General features: G+C 54.9%; 2 protein-coding genes and 1 pseudogene across 4 annotated transcripts; 2 read left to right on the top strand and 1 right to left on the bottom strand.

Annotated features, from left to right (window-relative positions):
- Positions 1-9821: 9821 nt before the first annotated feature.
- On the top strand, positions 9822-10397 carry LOC112612578 (annotated as a pseudogene).
- A 3093-nt stretch (positions 10398-13490) lies between these two features.
- IER2 (immediate early response 2) lies at positions 13491-17917 on the bottom strand. The gene is made up of 2 exons (XM_025367281.1): positions 17798-17917; positions 13491-15449 (listed from the first exon to the last, which is right to left on the bottom strand). The coding sequence occupies exon 2, from the start codon at positions 15204-15206 to the stop codon at positions 14535-14537; it is 672 nt and encodes a 223-aa protein (XP_025223066.1). The 5' UTR covers positions 15207-15449; positions 17798-17917; the 3' UTR covers positions 13491-14534.
- Positions 17918-17979: 62 nt separating this feature from the next.
- On the top strand, positions 17980-24951 carry STX10 (syntaxin 10). 3 transcript variants are annotated; one of them, XM_025368987.1, is made up of 8 exons: positions 17980-18210; positions 18452-18621; positions 18774-18868; positions 19271-19333; positions 23295-23402; positions 24137-24239; positions 24336-24430; positions 24523-24951. In XM_025368987.1, exons 1-7 carry the CDS (start codon positions 18176-18178, stop codon positions 24422-24424), a joined length of 663 nt encoding a protein of 220 aa, XP_025224772.1. In that variant the 5' UTR covers positions 17980-18175; the 3' UTR covers positions 24425-24430; positions 24523-24951. The 3 variants fall into 3 exon arrangements, with proteins under 3 accessions (XP_025224772.1, XP_025224771.1, XP_025224773.1); XM_025368986.1 differs by having other exon boundaries at positions 24137-24243; XM_025368988.1 differs by lacking the exon at positions 19271-19333 and having other exon boundaries at positions 18774-18794; positions 23305-23402; positions 24137-24243.
- Positions 24952-27838: the final 2887 nt, after the last annotated feature.

The following is a 27838-nucleotide window of genomic DNA, read 5'->3' as shown; positions in this document are numbered from 1 at the left end:
TTTTTTTTTTTTTTTTTTTTTTTGAGACGGAGTCTCACTGTGTTGCCCAGGCTGGAGTGCAGTGGCGCATCTCCACTCACTGCAAGCTCCGCTGCCTCCGGGGTTCATGCCCTTGTGCGCCTGCCACCACACCCGTCTAATTTTTTTTTTTTGTATTTTTAGTAGAGACAGGGTTTCACCGTGTTTGCCAGGATGGTCTCGATCTCCTGACCTCGTGATCCGCCCGCCTCGGCCTCCCAAAGTGCTGGGATTACAGGCGTGAGCCACCGCGCCCGGCCTAATTTTTGTATTTCTAGTAGAGACAGGATTTCACCATGTTGGCCAGGCTGGTCTCGAACTTCTGACCTCAAGTGATCCGCCTGCTTTAACCTCCCAAAGTGTTGAAATTACAGGCGTGAGCCACTGCACTTTGTGAAACCCGTGGTGAAACCCTGTCTCTACCAAAAATACAAAAATTAGCCAGGTGTGGTGGCGCACGCCTGTAGTCCCAGCTACTCGTGAGGTTGAGGAAGGAGAATCATTCAAACCTGGGAGGCGGAGGTTGTAGTGAGCTGAGACTGTGCCACTGCACTCCAGCCTGGGCGACAGAGTGAGACTCTGTCTTAGAAAAAGAAAAAAAAACCTCCCAGACTGAAGAGAAGCAGCCCCAGGGGCATGCACCCTCAGCTTCCCCCTCCAAACTGGCTTCATATCTAACCCTCATGGGAGGGAATTTCTGGTCCCAAACAGCATGACAGCACTTTGAACATTCCAGTATCTGTTTATAAGGTAGTGTCCGCAGGGATTTGGAAGGTGTCTGGAGAATGCTTGGAAGGCAGCGCGCTAACTTCAGTGACCTCCCCCAGCCAGCAGCACGAAGGGGTGAAAGGGTCCCAGGAGCCCCACCCCACCTACCGCCATCTCATCCTGAGTCTGAGAGCTGCAGCCGGCACAGACCAGGCGGTGAGTAATTGCAGGTTTGCTTCAAGCCTTCTGGGTCGTGAGAAACCAAACCAAGTTTCACTCCGGAAGGGCGCGCCTCCGCAGCAGGGGAGAGAAGGAAGGGGGTTGGGGGTGGGGTGGTCTCAGGTGGAGGTTAGCAGCAAGCTGGCCTGGAGCCCAGGCTCCAGAGCTTACCAAGCCCCAGCTGCTGGGCCCCGGCCCCTCTGGCCTCTGACACACCCCTGACTAGGCGGCCGCCCGGCAGGCCCTCCCTGCCCTCGGGTCTAAAGGCTGAAGCAATGAGCCATTTCCTTTCCTGTGCCCTCTGCCAGGGCCCCGCTGATTCCAGACACCAGCTAGGACGGGTAGTGCGGAGTGGCTGGAGGCAGAGGGAGGAGACTTGCAGCAGCCTCTCCAGTCTAGCTGTTGGATCATGCTCAGTAAATAATGTTTACAAAATAAGTAAATAAACAAGTCAGGGTGGGGCACGGTGGCTCACGCCTGTAATCCCAGCATTTTGGGAGGCTGAGGCGGGTGGATCACGAGGTCAGAAGTTCAAGATCGGCCTGGCCAAGATGGTGAAACCCCATCTCTACTAAAAATACACAAATTAGCCGGGCATGGTGGTAGGCGCTTGTAATCCCACTCCTCAGGAGGCTGAGGCAGAGAATTGCTTGAACCCGGGAGGCGGAGTTTGCAGTGAACCGAGATCGCGCCTAGTCTGGGTGACAGCGAGACTTCGTCTCTAAAAATAAATAAATAAATAAATTTAAATAAACAAATGAACAACAACAAACAACTTTGTCTTTATCCAGCCCCTGGACTGAGGGTACACAGATTGACCTCTGGGGAAGTTTTCATCCTGCAGAAAGGGGAGAAGAGATAACTTGGCAAATGATTCTAAGAGGGAACCTGGTGAGTGATCAACCCTGGATGTGAGGCAAGAGAAAACAGGTAGCCCAGGAGTGGCAAGGAGACCTGGGGTGCGGCTCTCAGCTCCCAGAAGAAGTTGGTTCAGGCCGGGCGCGGTGGCTCAAGCCTGTAATCCCAGCACTTTGGGAGGCCGAGACGGGTGGATCACGAGGTCAGGAGATCGAGACCATCCTAACACGGTGAAACCCCGTCTCTACTAAGAAGTACAAAAAACTAGCCGGGCGAGGTGGCGGGCGCCTATAGTCCCAGCTACTCGGGAGGCTGAGGCAGGAGAATGGTGTGAACCCAGGAGGCGGAGCTTGCAGTGAGCTGAGATCCGGCCACTGCACTCTAGCCTGGGCTACAGAGCCAGACTCCGTCTCAAAAAAAAAAAAAAAAAAAAAAGAAGTTGGTTCCTTATCTGAGAACCTCAGCACTTTGGAAAGCCCAGGCGGGAGGATCACTTGAGCTCAGAAGTTAAAGACCATCCTGGGCAACATAGCAAGACCCCTAAAAAAACGAGTGAAGTGCCTACTTTGTATCCTGACCCAGGCTTATGGGGAGGGTTAAGTGAATGCATGGAAGTGACCAAGTACAGCATAGCTTCGGGGCCTGCAGCTGCCGTAAGCATCACTAAGTCTCATGACTATGGGGGAGATTATCTTAGCTGTAAAAAACCGGAAGCCTCCCGGGCAGAAGCAAAGTCTCTGGGGCCTTTGGAGGCTCTCGGAATCTTCTGAGGGCATTTCTCAGACTCTCTGTGTAAACAGAGGGGACTTGGCTTGAAGCCTCAATTAACGCAGCAGCTAATTCCCCCAACATAACTTCCCAGGGCTCCCAGGAGGAAAAAACTGTTTCCAAGGCTCCCAGCTCACTCCTGCCCCTTAGGGAGCTCCTAGACTGCCTGTGTCCTCCTGGTAGGCCCCTGGGAGTAATTCTCAAGCCAAGGGAAACTGAGACCCAGGATGCCAAGGGAACTGGTTCAGGGATCGTGGCCCCTAAATAAGCCTAGCAAGGCAGCTAGAACAGTGATTTGCACACATGGCTGTTCCTTGGATTTACCTAGGATGCCTGGGTTCCCCGACCCCATCCCTGTCCATGCCCTGGAGATCCTGGTGTTACCTATCTGGGGAAAAGCCTGGAACATCTCAGAGCTCAGCGCACAGGCTTCTCCCAGGCTAGCCCTGCCCTGTCCCTGACTGCACAGCCCTCAGCAATAGAAGAGAAAGCCCTGTAACTCCATTAAGTGAGAAAAGGTGTGATTCACCTCACCCCTGCTAATCACACTCACAAAAGCCTCAATTAACACAACAGTTAATCCCCGCAACAAGATTTCACCTCGGGCTGCCTCTCCCCCTCCCCATAAGGCAGGACCTGGGAGGTGCTCCCTGCAGCTGCATCCCAGGAAAGGGTTAACAGGAAGTGCCTGGCGTCCTGCAGCCACAGAAGCCCCATTGTTTTCCAGCCCGTCCCCTCCCCCTCGTCCAGGAAGACCCTCCGGGGAGCCCCTTCCAAGTGCCCTGGAGTCTCTCTAGGCTGAAGGCCAGCCCATCGGGAGAGTGTGCACAGGAAAAGGAAACCGGCTGGGTGCGGGCTGGGGAGGCACAGCTGTCACTGACGCATCTCAGGCCGGGGGCAGTTTCCGAGGAGGGGCGCTCCACCTTGCCCGCCTGGTGTGTGTGGGAGGGGGTCAGCCCTCCCTACAGTCCCCATCTGGAAGCCAAAAGCCTTTTATTTGGGGTTCTTAGGTAAAACTGGATCCCCTGCCTCCCTCCAGCCATGCCCCCACCCCACCCCACCCCGCCCCACCCCACCCCACCCCACCCCACCCCGCCCCGCCCCGCCCCACCCCACCCCACCCCACCCCGCCCCACCCCACCCCACCCCACCCCACCCCGCCCCAAGCATCCCTGGGTCCGAAAGTTTAACACCCACCCCTCCTCCATCTGATTTCAGATCACTCCTCCAGGTCCTAACTGTCAGCTTTTTCTGATTAACTGTGCTGGGTGGGGTGGCCTGGATGGGGTTGGGGTGGTTGCAGGAAGAACTGTTGGCAATTCCCTGGGAGCCCGTGGGGGCGGGCTGGCTGAGGGTGAGCAGCTGGCAACCAGACAGGCCGAGGCCCTGGGTGGACAGGCCGAGGAGGAAATTAATTGGTGCCAGTCAGGTGGCCAGCCGACTGGGAGGACGGCACCGCAGGGGGCCCGGCCAGACACTGAGGTGCGGGAGAGCTGGGGGATGGGCGGACAGTGAATGCTGGGATTATGTCTTAACTAAGACTCAACAATGTACTGGGGGAGGGGCCAATTGGACCAGGAGGCTCGAAGACAGGGCAGGGAAGGGCAGCAGGGCTGGGGCCCCTGAGGGTTTCTTCTGAGAAAGGGATTCACCAAAGGGCCAGGCGGGGAGCACGATGGGGGGAGGCCTCAGCTATCTTGGACATAAGTTTCGGGAGACACAAGCGCCCCTTAACACAGACATAGGTGGGATGACCCCCTAGGCTGAGCCTCAGGAAACAGGAAAGGTCCTAGAGCGCTTCTGGACACAGGTGGAGGAGGTCTGGGCTTCCCTGGACAAACGTGGGGGTCTGAACTCATCTGGACACAGGTGGAGAAGATCCGGTCTCCCCCAAACACAGGTGTGTGGATCTGAGCTCCACTAGACACGGCTATGAGGGTCGTGGCCTCCCCTAAACGCTAAAAAACCGGGGAAGGTGTAGGTTTTCCTGAGCACAGCGGGTTCTGAGCTCCTCTGGGCTCCCTAAGTACACGTGGAGGTTTCAGCAACCCCCAAGCCAAACAGAGTAGTGTGAGCCTCAAACTCTGGCAAGTCCCATTACTCTTTCATTCTCTCGGCCCTTTTTCCCTGATTGGGAGCCGAACCCCCGAGGGCGGTGCAGAAGCCGCGACTTCCCCACGCCTCTGACGCCCCCAGGCCCTGGGCGCGGCCTCCGCCTCCGCCTTCCCGCTGCGCCGCAAGCTCTGCCCCCGCCTCCCTGGGACAGGCAGGGCGGGTACGGGAAGGGGGCGTGGCCCGAGCAACTGACCACGCGGGGAGTTCTTGGAAGTCGCGGGTTGCACCGCGCGGGGGCGGAGCCCAGGGAAAAGCCAAAGGCGGGAGTCAATTTGCATGCCCCGCCCTTGGGCGTGATAGACGCAGGATGGCTCGGCCCCGCATAGTGACGCCCTACCCACCTCCAACGCTAAGCCTCTCGCTCACATTTCCTTGGTAAGATCAAGTCCCTGCCCTGCCTGGCTAGCAACTGGGCCGCGGCGTGGCCTGCGTCGTCCCTGCCCCCGGGCGGGTGGACTTCGCCCAAGGTCCTGAAACCGGGTAAACCGGTCTAGGTGCTGCTTCTGGGTTGGTCCCGACCTGTGGCCCGGCCCTTTCCCAGATCTATAGAGGCTGAACTGGAGCGCCCTTCCCATAAGTCCTGCACGGCACGGCAGGGCAGGGCAGAGTGGGGAGAAGGCTTCGGGAGGGAGGACCTGACTAGAGTGTCCTTTATTTGCTGTCTTGCAGAGCAAAACTCTGGGCCTGTTTCCTTATCTGTACTCAGTGGACGTTAAGAGGACAGATCTCAAACGAAGGTTGCAAAGGCATCATTCATTCACAAAAACCACTTAGTTAACCATCTGCTAGACTTGGTCCCTGCTATCATGGAGGCCATAGGCTACAAGAGGAGACTAACTCAGAAACAACGGTTTAATTCTACAAAGGTAAAATTGCACTTGTGATAAGCATTAAGAAAAAAAATATATTTATTTTATTTATTTATTTTTGGAGACTGTCTCGCTCTGTCGCCCAGGCTGGTGTGCATTGGTGCAATCTCAGCTCACTGCAACCTCAGTCCCCCAGCCCCGGGTTCAAACGATTCTCCCATCTCGGCCTCCGGAGTAGCTGGAACTACAGGTGCGCACCATCACACCTCGCTAATTTTTGTATTTTTAGTAGAGATGGGCTTTCACCATGTTGGCCAGGCTGGTCTCAAACTCCTGACCTCAAGTGATCTGCCTGCCTCAGCCTCCAAAAATGCTGGGATTACAGGCATGAACCACCGCTCCCAGCCCTGCAAAAATTTATTTTATTATTATTATCTTTTGAGACGAAGTCTTGCTCTGTTGCCCAAGCTAAAGTGAAGTGGTGTGACCTCGGCTCACTGAAACCTCCACCTCCCGGGTTCAAGCGATTCTCTTGCCTCAGCCTCCCAAGTAGGTGGGAAAAAGGCTTCTGCCACCACGCCTGGCTAATTTTTGTATTTTTAGTAGAGACGAGGTTTCAACATATTGGCCAGGCTGGTCTTGAACTCCTGAACTCGTGATCTGCCCACCTTGGCCTCCCAAAGTGCTGGGATTACAGGTGTGAGCCACCGTGCCTGGCCTCATTTTTTTTGAGACAAAGCTCTGTCGCCCAACTGGAGTGCAGTGACACAATCTCGGCTCACTGAAACCTTCACTTCCAGGGTTCCAGCGATTCTCCTGCCTCAGCCTCTGGAGTACCTGGGACTACAGGCATGCGTTACTATGCCTAGCTAATTTTTTTTTTTTTTTTTTTTTTTGAGACGGAGTCGCTCTGTCACCCAGGCTGGAGTGCAGTGGCCGGATCTCAGCTCACTGCAAGCTCCGCCTCCCGGGTTTGCGCCATTCTCCTGCCTCAGCCTCCGGAGTAGGTGGGACTACAGACGCCTGCCACCTCACCCGGCTATTTTTTTGTATTTTTTTAGTAGAGACGGGGTTTCACTGTGTTAGCCAGGATGGTCTCGATCTCCTGACCTCGTGATCCGCCCGTCTCGGCCTCCCAAAGTGCTGGGATTACAGGCTTGAGCCACCGCGCCCGGCCGCCTAGCTAATTTTTGTATTTTTAGTAGAGACGGGGTTTCACCATGTTGGTCAAGTTGGTCTTGAACTCCTGACCTCGTGATTGTCCTGCCTCTGTCTCCCAAAGTGTTGGCATAACACGCATGAGCCACCATGCCTGGCCAAATGTTTTAAATAAAGTAGCTCTTGATCCGAGTGTCAAATATAGGGGTCTTGCCTCCCATCAGAGACTGGTTGAATAAATAAATAAAATAATACCAGTCTGGGCAACATAGGAAGTCCATCTTTACAAAAATAAAAATAAAAAATTAGCCAGGCATTGTGGCATGTGCCTGGGGTCTCAGCTATGCTGGAAGCTGAGATGGGAGGATCCCTTGAGCACTCGACTTTGAGGCTGCAGTGAGCCTTGGATCACGCCACTACACTCCAGCCTGGGTGACAAAGCAAGACCCTGAATAAAAATAAAATAATTAATTAATTAATTAATTAATTAATTAAAATACTTTGGGAGGCCAAGGTGGGCGGATCACGAGATCAGGAGATCGAGATCATCCTGGCCAATATGATGAAACCCCGTTTCTACTAAAAATACAAAAATCAGCTAGGTGTAGTGGTGGGTGCCTGTAATCCCAGCTACTCGGGAGGCTGAGGCAGGAGAATCACTTGAACCTGGGAAGCGGAACTTGCAGTGAGACGAGATCGTGCCACTGCACTCCAGTCTGGGTGACAGAGAAATACTCCATCTCAAAAAATAAAAATAAAATAAAGGGATCCTTAGGCTGAAAGAGGGTTAGACAGGGAACGTTTCCCTAAGGATTTCCCCTTTGAGTTGAACTGGCTTCACTAGGTGAGCAAGGAAGCTGAAAGATCTCCAGGAGGTCACGGCATAGCCAAAGGCCATGTGGCTGAGAAGACTGTGGAAGTCTGAGGGACAAAAAGCAGGTCCATGTGGGGTGGCGCATCATGGTGATGCACGATTCAGCCAGAGATGCGATGGCCCCAGATCAAGCAGGGCGTTGCGGATCACCATAGGAGTTTGTCCCTCTTCCAGAAGCAGAATTTTCCAAATTCCGGGACAGTGTGGCAAAATAATTCAAGGTTATTTATTTATTTTTATATTATTATTATTATTATTATTATTTATTTTTTTTTTTTTTGCGACGGAGTCTCGCTCTGTCGCCCAGGCTGGAGTGCAGTGACCGGATCTCAGCTCACTGCAAGCTCCGCCTCCCAGGTTTATGCCATTCTTCTGCCTCAGCCTCTGAAGTAGCTGGGACTACAGGCGCCCGCCACCACACCCGGCTAGTTTTTTTGTATTTTTTAGTAGAGACGGGGTTTCACCGTGTTAGCCAGGGTGATCTCGATCTCCTGACCTCGTGATCCACCCATCTCGGCCTCCCAAAGTGCTGGGATTACAGGCTTGAGCCACCGCGCCCAGCCTATTATTATTTTTTGAGACAGTCTTACTCTGTTGCCCAGGCTGGAGTGCTGTGGTGCGATCTTGACTCACTGCATCCTCTGCCTCCCAGGCTCAAGCGATTCTCCTGCCTCAGCCTCCTAAGTCGCTGGGACCACAGGCACTCACCACCATGCCTGGCTAATTTTTGTATTTTGAACAGAGATGGTGTTTCACCATGTTGACCAGGCTGATCTCAAACTCCTGACCTCAGGTGATCCGCCCACCTCAGCCTCCCAAAGTGCTGGGATTACAGGCATGAGCCACTTCACCCAGCCCAATTCAATATTATTTGAATAACATAAACTGAATCTCTCCAAATTTCTCCCTTTTCAACTTGCATCCCCCTTCTCCGCCCAAGTATAGTTTTCTTCCCTTGGAAACAATGTGTCGTTAAGGCTGGCTAATCTCTCTTTGAAACTTAAACCTGTTACTGTTTCAGCAGGATCTTTTGACATTGTTTTATTTTCATTGTAACCTTTTAAAAAACTGTTACTTTCTAAATAGGGAGAGTGATTAGTAAGTGGGCTAACTCAAAGAAAACTATTAGATGAATACAGTTAGCTGGGCATGGTGCCATACGCCTGCAGTTCCAACTATTCCAGAGGCTGAGGTGGGAGAACTGCTTGAGCCTAGGCGGTGGAGGCTGCAGTGAGCTATGATGGTGCTACTGTTCTCCAGCCTGGGCAACATAGCAAGACCCTGTCTATAAGTGATAATAATAATAGTACAGTTGTTATGAGAATATCACAAAATCCTGACCCCTCAACCATCTGAGGTTTGAGAAATTCTAAGAGTAATGTAGAAGCCACTGATTTAATGAGATGATAAATATTAAGCATGTAACACCTGTTTACCCAAAACAACCTCATTCACTCATTCAGGCCCAGGCTGGACATTGGTGAAATTAACAGAATTAACTTCTGAGTTAGGGCACAGATCCTAAGTAAAAAAATAAATACCTGCAGGTGCAGTGGCTCATGCCTGTAATCCCAGCACTTTGGGAGGCTGAGGCAGGCAGATCACCTGAGTTCGGGAGTTCCAGACCAGCCTGGGCAACATGGTGAAACCCTGTGTCTATAAAAAATATGAAAATTAGCCAGGTGCAGTGGTGTGCACCTGCAATCCCAGCTACTCAGGAGGCTGAGGTGGGAGAATCTCTTGAACGTGTTAGGAAGATGTTGCAGTGAGCCAAGATTGTGCCACTGCACTCCAGCCTAGGCAACAGAGCAAGGCCCTGTTAAAAGAAAAGAAAGAGCCAGGCGCGGTGGCTCATGCCTGTAATCCCATCACTTTGGGAGGTTGAGGCGGGCGGATCACAAGGTCGAGATCCAGATCATCCTGGCCAACATGGTGAAACCCTGTCTCTACTAAAATACAAAAAAATCCGGCCAGGTGCAGTGGCTCATGCCTGTAATCCCAGGACTTTGGGAGGCAGAGGCAGGTGGATCACCTGAGGTCAGGAGTTTGAAACTAGCCTGGCCAACAAGATGAAACCCGCCTGGCCAACAAGGTGAGACCTCGTCTCTACTAAAAATACAAAAATTAGCCAGGCATGGTGGCGGATGACTGTAATCCCGGCTACTCAGGAGGCTGAGGCAGGAGAATTGCTTGAACCCAGCAGGTGGAGGTTGCAGTGAGCCAAGATTGCGCCACTGCACTCCAGCCTGGGTGACAGAGTGAGACTTCGTGTCAAAAAAAAATTAGCTGGGCTTTCGGCTTGGAGGAGACCAAGGTGCAACTTTCTTCGGTCATCCAGAATCCAGGTTCTTCTGACATCAGCCACTTCCACCATGCTGCCAAAGTTCAACACCAACAAGATCAAATTCGTATACCTAAGGCACACCAGGGGTGAAGTGGGTGCCACTTCTGCACTGGCCCCCAAGATTAGTCCTCTGGGTCTGTCTCCAAAAAAACTTGGTAATGACATTGCCAAGGCAACGGGTGACTGGAAGGGCCTGAGGATTACAGTGAAACCGACCATTCAGAACAGACAAGCCCAGATTCAGGTGGTGCCTTCTGCCTTTGCCCTGATCATCAGAGCCCTCAAGGAACCACCAAGAGATAGAAAGAAACAAAAAAACATTAAACACAATGGGAATATTGCTTTTGATGAAATCGTCAACATCACGCGACAGATGCGGCACCCATCTTTAGCCAGAGAGTTCTCTGGAACCATCAAAGAGATCCTGGAGACTGCCCAGTCTGTGGGCTGTAATGTTGATGGCCGCCACCCTCATGACATCATAGATGACATCAACAGTGGTGCTGTGGAATGCCCAGCCAGTTAAGAAGCGCAAAGAAAAATATTTCAATAAAGGGTCATTTGACAACTGGAGGAAAAAAAAAAATTAGCCAGGCGTTGTGGCATGCGCCTGTAGTCCCAGCTACTCAGGAGGCTGAAGCAGGGGAATTGCTTGAATCTGGGAGGCGGGGGTTGCAGTGAGCAGAGATTGCGCCACTGTACTCCAGCCTGGCAACAGAGCGAGACTCCATCAAAAAAAAGAAAAAAAAAAGAAAAGAAAAAAGAAGAAGAAGGAAAAAAAGAAGGAAGAAAAGAGAGAGAAGAAGAAAAAAAAAATTAGCTGGGTGTGGTGGCGTAGTCTCAGCTACTCTGGAGGCTGAGGTGGGAGCACTGCTTGAGCCCAGGAGCTCAAGGCCACAGTGAACTGAGATCAAGCCACTGCCCTCCAGCCTGGGTGATAGAGAGAGACTCCAGTCGAAAGCAAGCAAGCAAGGAAGAAAAGGAAGAAAGGAAGAAAGAGAAAAGGAAGGAAGGAGGGAAAGAGAAAGAGAAAGAAAGAAAAAGAAAGGAAGGAAGGAAGAGAGAGAAAAAGAAAGAAAAGAAAGAAAAAAAAATTAGCTGTGCATGGTGCCTGAGCCTGTGGTCTAACCTGCTTGGGAGGCTGAGGTGGGAGGATTGCTTGAGCCTGGGAGTTCGAGGCTACATGGCTACTTTGAGCCATGACTGCACTGAAAACTCTTGGCCTCAAGTGATCCTCCGACCTCAGCCTCCTAAATTTTTGGGGTTACAGGCATGAACCACGGCACCCAGCACATTTAGCATCTTCTATGTGCTAGGCACCCTGCTAGGTTTGTTGTAAGGATTACATGCAGTATCTCAATCCTCACAACAAACCTAAAAGGCAGGGACTATTACTGTCCCCAATACATTGCTGGGGAAACAGGCCCAGAGGGGGTCAAGTGACTTGCTCACTTGCTCAAGGCTGCATAGCAAGAAAGTAGACCTGGTTGTCTCCCTCCAGAATGTTCTTCTTCTTCTTCCTTTTTTTTTTTTTTTTTTTTTTTTTTTTGAGACAGAGTCTTCCTCTGTAACGCAGGCTGGAGTGCAGTGGTGCGATCTCAGCGCACTGCAGCCTGTGCTTCCCGGGTTCAAACGATTCTCCTGCCTCAGCCTCCGGAGTAGCTGGGATTACAGGTGCCTGCCACCTTGCCCGGCTAATTTTTGTATTTTTAGTAGAGATGGGGTTTCACCATGTTGATCAGGCTGGTCTCGAACTCCTGACCTCAGGTGATCTGCCCAACTCAGCCTTCCAAAGTGCTCAGACTACAGGCGTGAGCCACCTGAGCCACGGAGGGGCCCGGAATAGGCGCTTCTTACCCCACTCCTGCAGCTAGCCTTTGTCACTCAGCATCATGTTTCTCATTCCGAGTTATCTCTGTGGCCTGTGTGTGTAGTTCTGTCTGGCTCGGGCCTTTTATCCTCTAGGGAGGACCCATCTGGGAGGATGGGCATATAGGCTGTGCTGTATGCAATTTGTGCCAATTTAGTACAAGCCAGCAGCAAACACCTTTCTGGAGTCTCCTGCTGCAGGCTTGGGGTTCCCTGCTGGAACCTGCTGGTCACAGGATGGGTGACCTTTTTAGTTTTCACAGCTAGTGTCCAATCAATTAGTCCAGGCCTCACCAATGTCATTTGCGGTGACAAGGTTCAATGCTGCCTTTTCTGATGGGTCCAATGGGGTCTTGGGGATGGGTGTGTCTCAAGGGGATGTGTCTGTAGGGTGTTTGTTCCAGCCCCATCTTCCGTCCCATCACTTTCAGTCCCCAGCCCCACGGCGGCCGGGCACCGGAAACCCCCAAGGCCCGGGCGGGGGCGGGGGTCGGCCAAGCCGCTTCCCGCGGAAGGAAGGGCCCGGCGGTTCCTGCGACAGGATGCGCGGCGAGGCCCCCTCCCCAGCGGCCCGGGACTTCCCCAAGCCGCGCCACGCTAGCGGGGGAGTAACTCCGACGTGGGTACATTGAGCTACTGCCTGCGGTGTGGGGCTCCAATGCCCCCAAGTCCCCTGGAGGAGTTGGGTGGATCAGGAATCAGAGTAGGTGGCGCCTTTTAAAAGTCCCCCCACGTGTTCCCAGGAAGGAATCAGGCAGCCGTGGGGGCGAGCTTGGCTGGAGGAGAACGGTGAGAAGCTCTCCTTCACAATCCACACAGGAGGGGAAAGGGGGTGTGGGTTGGGCGGAAGGGGAACCAAAGCTCCCAGATTCCACCAGCAGACGTTTTGAGGCCGGTCTGCCCCTCCTTCTACACTCCGGCCACGGGGTCAGTTCCCCTGGGGTCATGGGAAGCCTGCGGCGGCAGAGCCAGCCGTCGGGGGGGCGGGGCGAGTGCTTTCCCGGCGCCTCCCGCCGCCACCACTCCCCGCACCTGCGACTCCTTTGTCTTCCCGACAGGCCCCCTCCCTTCGCCCTGGGGCAACGCCTACAACCCCACTCCTAAACATACGTGGGGGACATTGAAAGGGCTTTCTCCTTTCAGGGTGGTTATTCTAGAGCTGAGGAGTGACCCAAGCAAATAACTAGGGCTGTAATGGGCATTTTTAAAAACCTAAAGCCGGGTGGAGACACTGCTTAGAGGCCCATTTCACAGATGAAGAAACTGAGGCTGCACGTCCCTGCCTAAGCCACAAAGCGATTTCTCCAGGAAGATACGGGAATTGGGGAATAAATAGCCCTTCAAAGCTCACCCGCTCAGCTCCACCTGAGGCTGTAGGGCCCCGGGCCGCAGCTGATTCAGTTTGGTCTCGGGGTGGGGGCGGGGGGAGAGATCTACCACCTTTCAAGGCTTCAAAGGGCGATCAGTCCCCAGCTCCGTTTGGGGCACTGTTTAGTACTATCGTCTCAACTCAGAAAGCCCCGACCTCCCTGTCCCGGAGTTGTAGGACAATTTCAAGGGAACCCCCAAATCTGGAGGGGGCGGGGCTCCAGTTAGGTAATGCCCGGGCAAGGAAAAGAGGGCCCAGCCCTCTCCCGCCCACGTGGTAACCGGTCAGACCGGTTCTTGGGGCCCCAGCGAGCCGCCGCCAGCCCCTGACCCTTTAACCCCGCCCCTCCCCCACCAGAGCAGAAAACCAGACAGCACCGGCTTTTTTACTCAAATGGTCTTTATTTTCCTATCTGACATTTCTAACAAAACGCCAGGTAGACGGAGTTAAAAAGAATTCACCACACGAAGGGTAAACAAAACAGACCCTCAGGAACTCCCTGGCAAAGATGTTCCCCTCCCCAGATTGGCCCAGTTTCACCAGCAACTGGTCTCAGCTCAGCTTTTTGCCTTTCCACTGACACCCCCACCCCTCCAACATTCTCGTGATTCAGACCAGGAACTTCTGGGATGATTGTGTCCGTGTCTGAGGGAGGGGCACGCTGAAACCTGGGAACCTACTGGGCACCTCTAATGCAGATGAGAAAAACTTGAATGTGAAACTAGATCAGCCCCCGCTCTCACCCGAAGGTGCAGAGGCGCGGGACATTAACCAGCAGCACGCGGGGGTGAAGTGACTCAGGCCACTCTCCTCCCCACTCCCCAGGGCGGGTGCACGCCCCAGACCCTCCTCCCAGGCCCCACACCCACGCAAGGCGACAGGAAGCTCCCCACGCCTGCCCCATGACGCAACGATGACCGCTTACACAAGTATGTCAGTGGAGGGGGAAGGGGAGTGCCTGGAATTCTCCGAGGTTGAAAACGCGAAACTAACTCTTGAAAAACCTTGAAAAGGGCCAGAACAGCCCCCAGTACAAAATCAAGTCCGACCCTGAGGAGATCTAAAAAACAAAACAAAACAAAAATACAAAACAAAAACCCAAGCCTCCCTTCTCCCAGTCCAGAAGGAGAGCGAAAGGTTCACGTCCCAGTCCACTAAGACAGCACCTCTGGGCGCAGGTCTCTGCGGAAGGCGCCCGCGCCCCCGGCTCAGACTCCTCGGTGCCGTCGCTGCACACTGAAGGCGATGGCTCCCCGGGGACAGAGTCCTTCTCCGGGCCTCTCAGCAGCCCGGGCGGCGGCTTCTCTCCACGGTTTTCGCGGGCGCTCCCCCCAGGATGGAGGGGGGTGGCCTCGTCTCGGGTCTGCGCCCTCCGGCCGACGGTTCGACGCGCGCTCTGGGATCTGGCAGCGCCGCTTGGGGTCCTCAAAAGGCCACCACGGCCCGCACGAGCACGTTGAGCATGCTGTCCGCCGGGCGGCAGGCGGGCTTTGCCTCGCACGCGGGCGGCGCCGTCGGAGGGGCCGCGGGGCTGCAGTTCAGGAGGCCGGAGAAACGCCTCTGCAGGACGCGGGCCAGGTTGGGAAAGGCGCCCTCCGCTTGCGCCGGGGGCGGTTGCAGGCGATCGGCGACTTCGGATGACGCCCCCTCCTCTTCCTCCTTTTCTTCCAGCCGGGCTTTCTTGCTCGGGACCAGTCCAGCGTCCCCGCCGTCGCTCAGGCTGCTGCTGCGTCGTTTGCGGCTGACTTTGGCGGGGCGCGGGGCACAGTAGGCGGAGGTCTCCTCGGCTGTCGGCGCCTCCTGCGTGTCCATGGGCTCCGGAGACGGGTGCTCACCGTCGGGGGTCGCTGTCTCGGCCGTGGACTCAGCTTCCCGGGGCGGGTGCACGCGAGGGTCAGAGGGGAGGGCGGGCGGCAAGGACACCTCGGGCTCGAGGGCCTCTACCTTGGCCGAGAGGTAGAGCTCCCGGGCGCTGCGCATGACCAGCGACAGCTGCAGACTCCGGTGCAGCCGCAGGCCACCGCGCTGCATGCGGGAGTGATACATCTTCCACACCGACAGGGTCATGATGCGCTGTGCCTCCTTCTGCACTTCCATGGCGACTCGACGGCGACGGCGGCGTGGGCTCCCGGGACGGACAGAACAGGCAGCAGGTGCACTCCGGACAACGGGCTCGCTCACGCCTCTCTCCACGAACCAACCCACGCAGTGACACTGCTAGGACGCTCTGCCCGGGCGCCCGCCACCCAGGCCCTTTTATACCCCCAGTGACGTCACTGAGAAACCCCGCCCAAACGAAGGACGCATCCGGGCTTTCCAACTCGTCGCGGCCAAACACTCCTTAAAGCGACAGAATGCGATTTACCCAGCAGGGAAAGGGGACGGGAACCCTGGCGAAGCTTCCCCCCACTCTACGCTGAGCCCTCTGGGTGGGCTCCTTTCTCTCGGCCCCGCCGATGCATCAGCGCCTTGGCCCAAGGAAGGGGGGCCGGGGGTGGGGCTCAGGGCCTACCCACATGCTCGGGTCTGGAGGCCCCAGTGGGTCGTGGGTGGCAAGTTTCCCTTCACACAGGGAAAGACCTGGGTTCCAGCCAGACCATGAGTGTCTTCTGCACCAATAATCATGCTAACAGTGCTTACTACGTGCCAGGCTAGGTTAAGAGCTCTCCTTTTATCAGTAATTCACCGAACCGCAGCCTCCACTCCTCGGAGGATACTGTTCTATCTGCTTCTTTCAAATGGGGAAACCAAGGCACAGTCACTGGGCCAATATTTACTAGACAAACAATATTTGCTACTGCTGTGAAAGGAGGCCACTGGGGCCTCCAGCTCTTCGGTCTCTAGCGTACGACAGCCCTTGCTTGTAGGCGGTGAGCCGCCTCGGGCTGCGGGTTCCCGTGATTCGTACCAAGCCATTCCCCCGCAGTCTCCTGCGACAGGAGCTCCATGGGTGGGTTTAGAGCTCGCACGGCTGCGAACCCGGCGCGCACGACAGTCCCCGTGAACACGTGGCTGCCGCCCCCCAGACAAGGGGGACGAGTTCCGCCTCCGCGCTCCGGGAGGCGGGGTTCGGTTGGGAGCTGGAAACCCAGCAATGCAGAGACACAGCAAATAGAAAACCTCCGCCCTACCCTCCGCTACGCGCTGTCTCTCCAAGAAATCCTAACTGCAATTCCTCCAAGAAAAGGATGCAGACTTGTTCGAATGGCTCCATTCATTCCTGGTGCGGGCCCTTTAAGGGGTGGTGCGCCTCCCGTTTCCGCCCGCACTGGCTCGCGGCGCCTTCCCGCCACCAGCGCCCGCTGACTTCCACAACTAAATTTGGACGGAGTGACGTAGGACAGTCGCGCGGGCCGCTTCCGGTTGCCCATATTAGGAAAGGGCCCGTGATCGCCTTACTAGGCGGTGGCGGGGCTTCCGGGGGGGCGAGGGGCGGGGCTTTGCGCTCCGGGCACGCCCCTTCCCATCCCCCGTCTAGCCAGCCGGAGCAGGCTGGAGCCCCAGGCTTCCTGACTCGCATTCCAGCCATGTGGGTGGGGAGGAGAGTTTCACTTCCTTCCCTCCAGGGGCCAGGAAGGCGTGACGCCAGGAAAGCACCCCGCAGCGGGTAGGGGCGACCGGAGGGCTCCCACGGAGGCCATCTCCCAGAGACGCTACAGAACGACCCTACATACACAAGAGACGACCCGCTGAGACCCCGTTCATCCCATCTCTCCCCTTCCCAATTATTTCCCCCATACAAGGCCCCCTCCCAGGTTATCCCTGACCCCTGCCCCACACTGATCTTCTCAGGCCTTGGGGCACCCTCCCGTCCCGCCCTCCCCCCGCACGGTGGGAACTCAAAAATTATTCCCCCTTAAAAGACCATTCCCAAACTCGTCCCCATTCAACGATGGTGCCACACTGCGACGACCTGCCGAAGACGCCCCCGTCCCCGCCCCGCTAACCTTACCACGGAGACCCCACAATGACTTACCCGGCCCAGGCGCTATCTCTGAGACCCCACGCAGCAACTCTGACGCGCAAGGGGGCGACCCTCTGAGGACTCCCTCGGATAACCCGCCCACCCTCCAGGGGAGACCAGGCCCCCTACCACTCAAAAAAGTGCTTTCCCGAAGCTTCCCTCACCCCTCAACACACAGAGCGCCACTATCACACATAGGGACGACCCTGAGTCCCTTCGCTGATATTCCTGGCCCGTACCCAGACGGAGACCCCACACAGAGGGCCCCCCTGGAGACCATCCTCAAAGCCACCATACCTCCCGCGACCCCCAGGCTCGCACCCAGAAAGAATCCGCGCTTCTGAAGACACCCACCTCCACGCACGCTCTCGAAGGTGACCTCCCCCCGCCCCTGGAATATCTGGGACCCCCACTCACGGCCACCTCGCCCCAAGGCGACCTCGAGGTGCCCCCAGCTTGCCCACTTCTCAGGAAAGAGAGATTTGGAGAATGCGGCAGAACTCCCCGCAGGAGCAGGCCCGCTCCTCGCCCCGCCCCGGCAGGGAGAAGGAAGGACCACCTCTCCCCCAAACCTTGCCCAAACCTGACACTCGGGACCCTGGACTGGGACGATCTCCCAGGTGCCAGCTCAGGGAGTCCATGAAAACGTTCAACCAATCGAATGAGCCCCTTCCCCAGCCATAGTCCCCAGCCGCCAGAGATAAGGGAGGCTACCATTATTTACATTGCCCGTGCCTGGAAGGGAAACTGAGGTTGAGCAGGAACAATCCGAGGAACTGAGCCTTGAACCGAGATTCCGAACTCGGACCCGAACAGGCCCAGCCAGAACTCCGACACCGCCCCCTACGGTGCGGCACAAGAGGGCGAAGGGGCGGGGCATGCATAAGGAAGCTGCCTCTGCCCACAACCAAGATGGCTGCAGAGAGGGCGGAAGTGTCCGCACGTCCGGCCTCCGAGGCCTCTCTTTCTGCCCTGGCGGTCCCGCTCTCGATGGTGGCGTGACGGGGGGCGGGGGTGGTGGCGCGTTCTCCTGGGTTGGGAGAGAACCAGCCCGCGAACCCAGGCCGGGAGGGGGTTTCGGCCTGGGGGGAAGGGGATTGACATGTCTCTCGAAGACCCCTTTTTTGTAGTCCGAGGGTGAGTGACAACGACGGGGGAGGGCGGAGGGTGCTCCGTCCCCAATCCAGCTAGTGCCCGGGTGCCGGCTCCAGCGTGCCCGGCGGGCTAGGCAAGGCCGTCGGGGTGCAAAGTGGGAGGCGCACGCAGGGGTATGTGGGGGTCTCCGGAGTCCCCCATGCGTTTGGGTTTGCAATCGGGGGCAGAGGCAGGCGGAAGGACCGCCTGCCCCCAGCTGCGCCCGCCGTGCCCCTGCCCGCAGCGAGGTGCAGAAGGCGGTGAACACTGCCCGCGGGCTATACCAGCGCTGGTGCGAGCTTCTGCAGGAAAGCGCGGCGGTCGGACGCGAGGAGCTGGACTGGACGACCAATGAGCTACGGAATGGCCTGCGCAGCATCGAGTGGGACCTCGAGGACCTGGAAGAGACCATCGATATCTTGGGGCTTTGTGGCGGGGGGTGGCATGGGAGAGCTCACTGCGGTAGCAGGGGGCCTGGGAGCCCGCCCTCGGGGAGGGCTAGACCCCTAGGGAGGGAGATGATGATAATATCTGGCTCTGGCCTTGACCCTTGACTCTCAGCCCACGTATAGTGGAAGCCAACCCAGGCAAGTTCAAGCTCCCGGCCGGGGACCTGCAGGAGAGAAAGGTGTTCGTGGAGCGGATGCGAGAGGCAGTCCAGGTCAGGAAAGGTCCTGCAGGCGGGGAGTGGGGGACGGTTTGAGTGTCTTTTTTGTTTTGTTTTGTTTTCTTTTCTTTTTTTTAACAGAGTCTCACTCTGTCGCTCAGGCTGGAGTACAGTGTTGCCATCTTGGCTTACTGCAACATACGCCTCCCGGTCTCAAGCGATTCTCCTGTCTCAGTCTCCTGAGTAGTTGGGACTTCACAGGTGCCTGCCACCATACCCGGCTAATTTTTGTGTTTTTAGTAGAGACGAGGTTTCACCATGTTGGGCAGGCTGGTCTCGAACTCCCGACCTCAGGTGATCCACCCGACTCGGCCTCTCAAAGTGCTGGGATTACAGGCGTGAGCCACCGCGCCGGGCCTGACTGTCTTTCCTCCCTAATGCTGTCCTCACCTCCAGGAAATGAAGGACCATATGGTCAGCCCAACAGCCGTAGCATTTTTGGAGAGGAATAACAGAGAGGTAAGCCTTCCTAACCCACTCGGTCCACCTGAGCGCCTGGGGGTGACCACGCCTTTGAGTGCAAGCCAGATCCCTCTGCATGTGTTCGCCTGTCCCTTTTGCGACAGTGCCCGTCCTCTCTGTGTGCAGTTGTCTTCTTGCTGTCTACCTGCCTGCACTTTCTCGGTGTGTGCACCTGAACTTCTCTGTGTGTATATGTCCATGGGTTCCTCTCTACTGTCTCCTCTGGGTCTATACTGGTTTCCTGTTGCAGGGGATGGCTGGGGGCCTGTGTACCTATCTGCTTTCTGCTTCCATGCCATTTGTCCTGTTTACAGCTGTTTCCAGGACACATGCCTGCCTTTTACTCTTTTTTTTTTTGAGATGGAGTCTTGCTCTGTTGCCCAGGCTGGAGTGTAGTGGCTCGATCTCAGCTCACTGCAAGCTCTGCCTCCTGGGTTCAAGCGATTCTCCTGCCTCAGCCTCACTAGTAGCTGGGATTACAGGTGCCCATCACCATGCCCAGGTAATTTTTATATTTTTAGTAGGGTTTCATCATCCTGGACAGCCTGGTCTCGAACTCCTCACATCTCACATCAAGTGATCTGCCCGCCTCAGCCTCCCAAAGTGCTGGGATTACAGACATGAGCCATCGCGCATAGCTTCCTTTTTTTTTTTTTTTTTTTTCCTGAGATGCAATCTCGCTCTGTTGCCAGGCTGGAGTGCAGTGGCGCGATCTTGACTCACTGCAACCTCCGCCTCCTGGGCTCAAGTGATTCTCCAGCCTCAGCTTCCTGAGTAGCTGAAATACAGGCATATGCCACCATGCCCGGCTAATTTTTTTTTTTTTTTTTTTTTTTGAGACGGAGTCTTGCTCTGTTGCCCAGGAGTGCTGTGATGTGATCTTGGCTCACTGCAACCTCCGCTTCCCGGGTTCAAGCCATTCTCTGTCTCAGCCTCCCGAGTAGCTGGGATTATAGGCTTCCACCAGAATGCCTGGCTAAATTTTGTATTTCTTTTTTCTTTTTTTTTTTTTTGAGACGGAGTCTCGCTCTGTCGCCCAGGCTGGAGTGCAGTGGCCGGATCTCAGCTCACTGCAAACTCCGCCTCCTGGGTTTATGCCATTCTCCTGCCTCAGCCTCCCAAGTAGCTGGGACTACAGGTGCCCGCCACCACACCTGGCTAGTTTTTTGTATTTTTTTAGTAGAGACAGGGTTTCACCGTGTTAGCCAGGATGGTCTTGATCTCCTGACCTCGTGATCTGCCTGTCTCAGCCTCCCAAAGTGCTGGGATTACAGGCTTGAGCCACCGCGCCCGGCCAAATTTTGTATTTCTAGTAGAGATGGGGTTTCAACATCTTGGCCAGGCTGGTCTTGAACTCCTGACCTCGTGATCCACCCACCTCGGCCTCCCAAAGTGCTGGGATTAGGTGTGAGCCACCGTGCTCGGCCAATTTTTGTATTTTTAGTAGAGACGGAGTTTCATCATATCGGCCAGGATGGTCTCGATCTCCTGACCTTGTGATCCACCAGCTTTGGCCTCCCAAAGTGCTGGCCTCCCAAATGGCATGAGCCATTACGTCCGGCCAGCTTCCTTTTTTTTTTTTAGTTAAACGGAGTCTTGCCCCATTGTCCAGGCTGGAGTGCAGTGGTGCAATCTTGACTCACTGCAACCTCCACTTTCCGGGTTCAAGCAATTCTCCTGCCTCAGCCTCCCGGGTAGCTGGGACGACAGGAGTGTGCCACTATGCCCGGCTAATTTTTGTGTTTTTAGTAGAGACGGGGTTTCCCCGTGTTGGCCAGGCTGGTCTCGAACTCCCGACCTCAGGTGATCTGCCCCCACCTTTTCATCTGTGCATGCACCTCACCTATTTGGGTGCGTGCACTTGGCCTCTGAGTGGATCTGCATTTCCCCCCGTCATATCCTCATATCCGCCAATTTCCTCTGTAATGTGCCTGCCGTGTGTGTGTGTGTGTGTGTGTGTGTGTCTGTGTTTCTCCCAACCACCCCTGTCAGTCTACCTTTTCTCTTGGTGTTCTCTGTTGATATTTTTCATATGTTGAGAACCACCAGCCTTTCTGTCTCCCTCATAAGCCTACATGGGGTCAGGGAGGGTCCTACCAGTTTGTCATCCCATAGCTGTGCCCACATGCCTTCCAGATGTGCTGCCTTGGGGGAATTGAAGTCCAAACTCTAAAATACATCTGTTGAAGCCGGGCATGGTGGCACACACCTAAAAGCTCAGCACTTCGTGAGGCCGAGGCAGGTGGATCACCTGAGGTCAGGAGTTCAAGACCAACCTGGCCAACATGATGAAACCCTGTCTCTACAAAAAATACAAAAATTAGCCAGGCGTGGTGGTGAACACCCATAATCTCAGTTACTTGGGAAGCTGAGGCAGGAGAATTGCTTGAACCGGGGAAGTAGAGGTTGCAGTGAGCCGAGATCACACCAGTGTACTCCAGCCTAGGTGACAGAGCAAGACGCTGTCTCAAATAAACAAACAAACAAACAAACATCTGTTGGGCCAGGTGCAGTAGCTCACGCCTATAATCCCAGCACTTTGGGAGGCCGAGGCGGGTGGATCACTTGAGGTCAGGAGTTCGAGACTAGCCTGGATAACATGGGGAAACCCCATCTTTACTAAAAATACAACAATTAGCCAGATGTGGTGGCAGGTGCTTGTAATCCCAGCTAAAATCCCCCCTGAAATAAATAAATGGTAAAATGTGACATTTACTAGCATTACTATGTGTTGGGTACTGCTCTAAGTGTCCCCCATGAATTAATTCTTTTTTTTTTTTTGAGACAGAGTCTCGCTCTGTCGCCCAGGCTGGAGTGCAATGGCCAGATCTCAGCTCACTGCAAGCTCCGCCTCCCGGGTTTACGCCATTCTCCTGCCTCAGCCTCCCAAGTAGCTGGGACTACAGGCACCCGCCACCTCACCTGGCTAGTTTTTTGTATTTCTTTAGTAGAGACGGGGTTTCACCGTGTTAGCCAGGATGATCTTGATCTCTTGACCTTGTGATCCACCTGCCTTGGCCTCCCAAAGTGCTGGGATTACAGGCTTGAGCCACTGCGCCCGGCCTTTGAATTAATTCTTTAAATCCTCATTTCAACCCAGAAAACTTCCCATTTTATTTATTTTTTTTGAGGCAAGTTCACTCTGACACCCAGGCTGGAATGCAGTGGTGTGATCTCAGCTCACTGCAACTACCACCTTCCAGGTTCAAGTGATTCTCCTGTCTCAGCCTCACAAGTAGCTGGGATTACAGGCGTGCACCACCACACCTGGTATTTATTTTATTTTATGTTATTTTATTTTATTATTTTTTATTTTATTTTTTTATTTTTTGAGAGAAGGTCTTAATCTGTCACCCAGGCTGGAGTGCAGTGGTGTGATCTCGGCTCACTGCAGCCTCCGCCTCCCAGGTTCAAGTGATTCTCCTGCCTCAGCCTCCCGAGTAGCTGGAATTACAGGCACCTGCCACCACGCCTGACTACTTTTTGTATTTTTGGTAGAGATGGGGTTTCACCATGTTGGCCAGGCTAGTCTCAAACTCTTGACCTTGTAATCCATCTGCCTCGGCCTCCCAAAGAGCTGGGATTACAGGCATGAGCCACTGCAGCCAGCCCAATTTTTGTACTTTTAGTAGAGATGGAGTTTCACCATGTTGGCCAGGCTGGTCTCAAGCTCCTGACCTCAAGTGATCTGCCCACCTCTGCCTCCCAAAGTGCTTGGATTACAAGCCTGAGCTACCATGCCCGTCCTGTTCTCTGCATTTTACAGATGAGGAATCTGAGGCACAAGGAAGTCAAATGACGGGGTCTCTGGGTCACCTTGCTAGTAAGTGGTGAGTGGGGAATGCAGGCTTTCCTGCCCCAGAGTCTGCCTCCCTGACTCACCACTGTGGGGATTTGTCCCCCATGCCCCTCTGGGAGTTGGGGTCCCTCCCCGAGCCTATGTCGTGTGCCCCTGCAGATCCTGGCAGGCAAGCCAGCTCCCCAGAAGTCACTCAGCGACCTGCTGGATGCCAGTGCAGTCTCGGCCACGTCTCGCTACATCGAAGAGCAGCAGGCCACACAGCAGGTTTTGGGGCCGGTGGGGTGGATCCAGGGAGGGGAGAGTCTTGCAGACCGATCTGAGGTCTGAGGTCCCTTTATGTTGTTGTTGTTGTTGAGATGGAGTCTTGCTTTGTCGCCAAGGCTGGAGTGCAGTGGCGTGATCTCAGCTCACTGCAACCTCCACCTCCCAGCTTCAAGCGATTCTCCTGCCTCAGCCTCCTGAGTAGCTGGGATTACAGGCGCCCACCACAATGCCTGGCTAATTTTTATATTTTTTTTTTTTTTTTTTTTTTTTTGAGACGGAGTCTCGCTCTGTCGCCCAGGCTGGAGTGCAGTGGCCGGATCTCAGCTCACTGCAAGCTCCGCCTCCCGGGTTCACGCCATTCTCCGGCCTCAGCCTCCCGAGTAGCTGGGACTACAGGCGCCCGCCACCTCGCCCGGCTAGTTTTTTGTATTTCTTAGTAGAGACGGGGTTTCACCATGTTAGCCAGGATGGTCTCGATCTCCTGACCTCGTGATCCACCCGTCTCGGCCTCCCAAAGTGCTGGGATTACAGGCTTGAGCCACCGCGCCCGGCCAATTTTTATATTTTTAGGAGAGTTGGAGTTTCACCATGTTGGCCAGGCTGGTCTTGAACTCCTGGCCTCAAGTGATCCACCTGCCTCGGCCTCCCAAAGTGCTGGGATGACAGTCATGAGCCACCGCGCCTGGCCTTCTGGGGTCCTTTTCAACAGCACCTCCCACCCCTTCGCTCTGCAGCTGATCATGGACGAACAGGATCAACAGCTGGAGATGGTGTCTGGGAGCATCCAGGTTCTGAAGCACATGTCCGGCCGCGTTGGGGAAGAGCTGGACGAGCAGGGCATGTGAGGCCAGGACCCTGGGGGTGGGCCAGGGTCTCTCGGCCACCCTGGTGTGTCTGGGCCGTCTGGGGCTGATGCCATCCTGTTCTTGGCAGCATGCTGGATGCCTTCGCCCAAGAGATGGACCACACCCAGTCCCGCATGGACGGGGTCCTCAGGAAGTTGGCCAAAGTATCCCACATGACGAGTGGTGAGTCCCCTCGGGGGCGAGGTCAGTCCTAGTGGGGGCGGGTTGTAGGTGGTACCCTCTCCCCCGGTGACCTCTGATCTTCTCGTTCCCAGACCGCCGACAGTGGTGTGCCATCGCCATGCTGGTGGGGGTGCTTCTCCTCGTTCTTATCTTACTTTTCTCTCTCTGACCCCAGCCCTCCCTGGCAGGCTGGTCCGTTAAGCCTGGGGAGCCACCAAGCACTTTGGAGCTGGCCTAGCCCCCTAGGAGGAGAGGGTCCCTCCTGGGTAGCTGGAAAGTAGAGGTTCCTGCCTGGGGAACTGTCCCCACGGCTCCCCCCCAGAGCCAGTGGTACCCTTCAGGACCCTGGGCCGAAACCACCACCACTGGTCCTGTCTCAAGTGCACTTAGGGGGTGGTGGAGGCAGGGTCACCTCAGACACACCCCTCTCCATTTCCAGTTCCGGGACCCCAAAGCCATTCGCCCCTGTGCCTTACACATGTGCCAACCTGGAAATAAAACGTCAGCCTTTTTTATACGTATTTGTGTCGTGTGGTGTGTGTTGACTGCAAATGCGTGACTGAGCCCTGATTGGGACTCCCATTCTAAGCCAGTGCTTGCACAAGTGCCCCAGTGTGTCTGTGCACGTGTGCGTGTTCCGGATTCCTTTTTTTTTTTTTTTTTTTTGAGACAGAGTTTCACTCTTGTCACCCAGGCTGGAGTTCAGTGGTGCGATCTCTGCTAACTGCAACCTCCGCCTCTTGGTTTCTAGCAATTCTCCTGCCTCAGCCTCCCAAGTAGCTGGGATTGCAGGCATGTGCCACCACACCCAGCTAATTTTTGTATTTTTAGTAGAGATGGGGTTTCACCATGTTGGCCAGGCTGGTCTCAAACTCCCGACCTTAAGTGATTTGCCTGCCTCAGCCTCCCAAAGTGCTGGGATTACAGGCGTGAGCCACCACGCCCAGGTGAATCTTTTTTTTTTAATGGCTTAGGTTCTCTTGATCTTTTTATTTTTATTTTTATTTTTAAGATGGAGTCTCGCTCTGTCACCCAGGCTGGAGTGCAATGGCGTGATCTCGGCTCACTGCAACCTCTGCCTCCTGGGTTGAAGCGGTTCTCATGCCTCAGCCTCCTGAATAGCTGGGATTACAGGAATGCTCCACCATACCCAACTAATTTTTTATTTGTAGTAGAGATGTGGTTTTGCCATGTTGGCCAGGCTGGTCTTGAACTTGAACTCCTGACCTCAAATGATCCGCCTATCTCGGCCTCCCAAAGTGCTGGGATTACAGGCATGAGCCACTGTGCCTGGCCTGTTTTGGGTTTGTTTGTTTGAGACAGGGTCTCTCTCACTCTGTCTCCCAGGTGGGAGTACAGTGGCACAATGATGGCTCACGGCAGCCTGGAACTCCTGGGCTTAAGGCAGCCTTCCACCTCAGCCTCCTAAGTAGCTGGGACCACAGGTGCATGCCACCTCGCCTGGCTATTTTATTTTTGTAGAGACAGGGTCTCCCTATATTGCCCAGGTTGGTCTCAAACTCCTGGGCTCTACTGATCCTCCTCTCTCAGCCTTCCAAAGTACTGGAATTATAGGTGTGAACCACTGTGCCTGGCTTCTATGTTATTATTTATTTATTTAGAGACGGAGTCTTGCTCTGTCATCCAGGCTAGAGGGCAGTGGCACAATCATGTCTCACTGCACCCTCCACCTCCCGGATTCAAGTGATTCTCCTGTCTCAGCCTCCTGAGTAGCTGGGATTACAAGCGCCCGCCACCACACCCAGATAATTTTTGTATTTTTAGTAGAGATGGGATTTTGCCATGTTGGCCAGGCTGGTCTTGAACTCCTGACCTCAGGTGATCCACCTGCCTCAGCCTCCCAAAGTGTTGGGATTACAGGCATGAACCACCACGCCCTGCGGATCTTTTATGTTCTTTCTTCCAACGTGTGAGTGCTCTTCTGAATGCGTTGTGGAGTGTGTGTGTATGGGATGTGTTTCTGGGGCTTGGGGGATCAGCCACGGCACAGGCAGGCACTGAGTGAGCGAGCCAGTGATGCTGTAAACTTGACAGAGTCACAGCTCCCTTTTTCTTTTTTTTTTTTTTTTTTTCTTGAGACGGAGTCTCGCTCTGTCGCCCAGGCTGGAGTGCAGTGGCCGGATCTCAGCTCACTGCAAGCTCCGCCTCCCGGGTTTACGCCGTTCTCCTGCCTCAGCCTCCCGAGTAGCTGGGAGTACAGGCGCCCGCCACCTCGCCCGGCTAGTTTTTTGTATTTTTAGTAGAGACGGGGTTTCACCGTATTAGCCAGGATGGTCTCGATCTCCTGACCTCGTGATCCGCCCGTCTCGGCCTCCCAAAGTGCTGGGATTACAGGCTTGAGCCACCGCGCCCGGCTACAGCTCCCTTTTTCTATTGAGATGGGATCTCACTCTGTTGCCCATGCTGGAGTGCAGTGGTGCCATCGTAGCTCACTGCAGCCTTGACCTTCCCAGTTGAAATGATTTTCCTGCCTCAGCCTCCCAAATAGCTGGGAGTACAGGTGCATGCCACCACACCTAGCTAATGAAAAGTATATTTTTAGGCTAGGTGTGGTGGCTCACATCTCTAATCCCAGCACTTTGGGAGACCAGACTGACCAACATGGAGAAACCCATCTCTACTAAAAAAGTACAAAATTTAGCTGGGTGTGGTGGCGGATGCCTGTAATCCCAGCTACTCAGGAGGCTGAGGCAGGAGAATTATTTGAACCCGGGAGGTGGTGGTTGCAGTGAGCCGAGATCGCACCATGGTACTACAGCCTGGGCAACAAGAGTGAAACTCCGACTCAAAAAAAACAAAAGGCCGGGTGCTGTGGCTCACGCCTATAATCCTAGCACTTTGGGAGGCCAAGGCGGGTGGATCACCTGAGGTCAGGAGTTCAAGCCCAACCTGACCAACATGGTGAAACCCTGTCTCTACTAAAAATACAAAAATTAGCTGGGCATGGTGGTGGGTGCCTGTAATTCTGGCTACCCAGGGGGACTGAGGCAGAATGGCTTGAACCCGGGAAGTGGAGGTTGCAGCGAGCCGAGATCATGCCACTCTAGCCTGGGCAACAGAGTGAGATTCCATCTCAAAAAAAAGAAAAAAATTTTTTTTTCGGCCGGGCGCGGTGGCTCAAGCCTGTAATCCCAGCACTTTGGGAGGCCGAGATGGGCGGATCACGAGGTCAGAAGATCGAGACCATCCTGGCTAACACGGTGAAACCCCGTCTCCACTAAAAAATACAAAAAACTAGCCGGGCGCGTTGGCAGCGCCTGTAGTCCCAGCTACTCGGGAGGCTGAGGCAGGAGAATGGCGTGAACCCGGGAGGCGGAGCTTGCAGTGAGCTGAGATCCGGCCACTGCACTCCAGCCTGGGCGGCAGAGCAAGACTCCGTCTCAAAAA

The sequence above is a fragment of the Theropithecus gelada genome, chromosome 19 (genome assembly GCF_003255815.1).
Source record: "Theropithecus gelada isolate Dixy chromosome 19, Tgel_1.0, whole genome shotgun sequence".
NCBI lineage: Eukaryota > Metazoa > Chordata > Mammalia > Primates > Cercopithecidae > Theropithecus > Theropithecus gelada.
The sequence above is the reverse complement of the archived record's forward strand: the minus strand, read 5'-3'. Positions and strand labels throughout refer to the sequence as shown.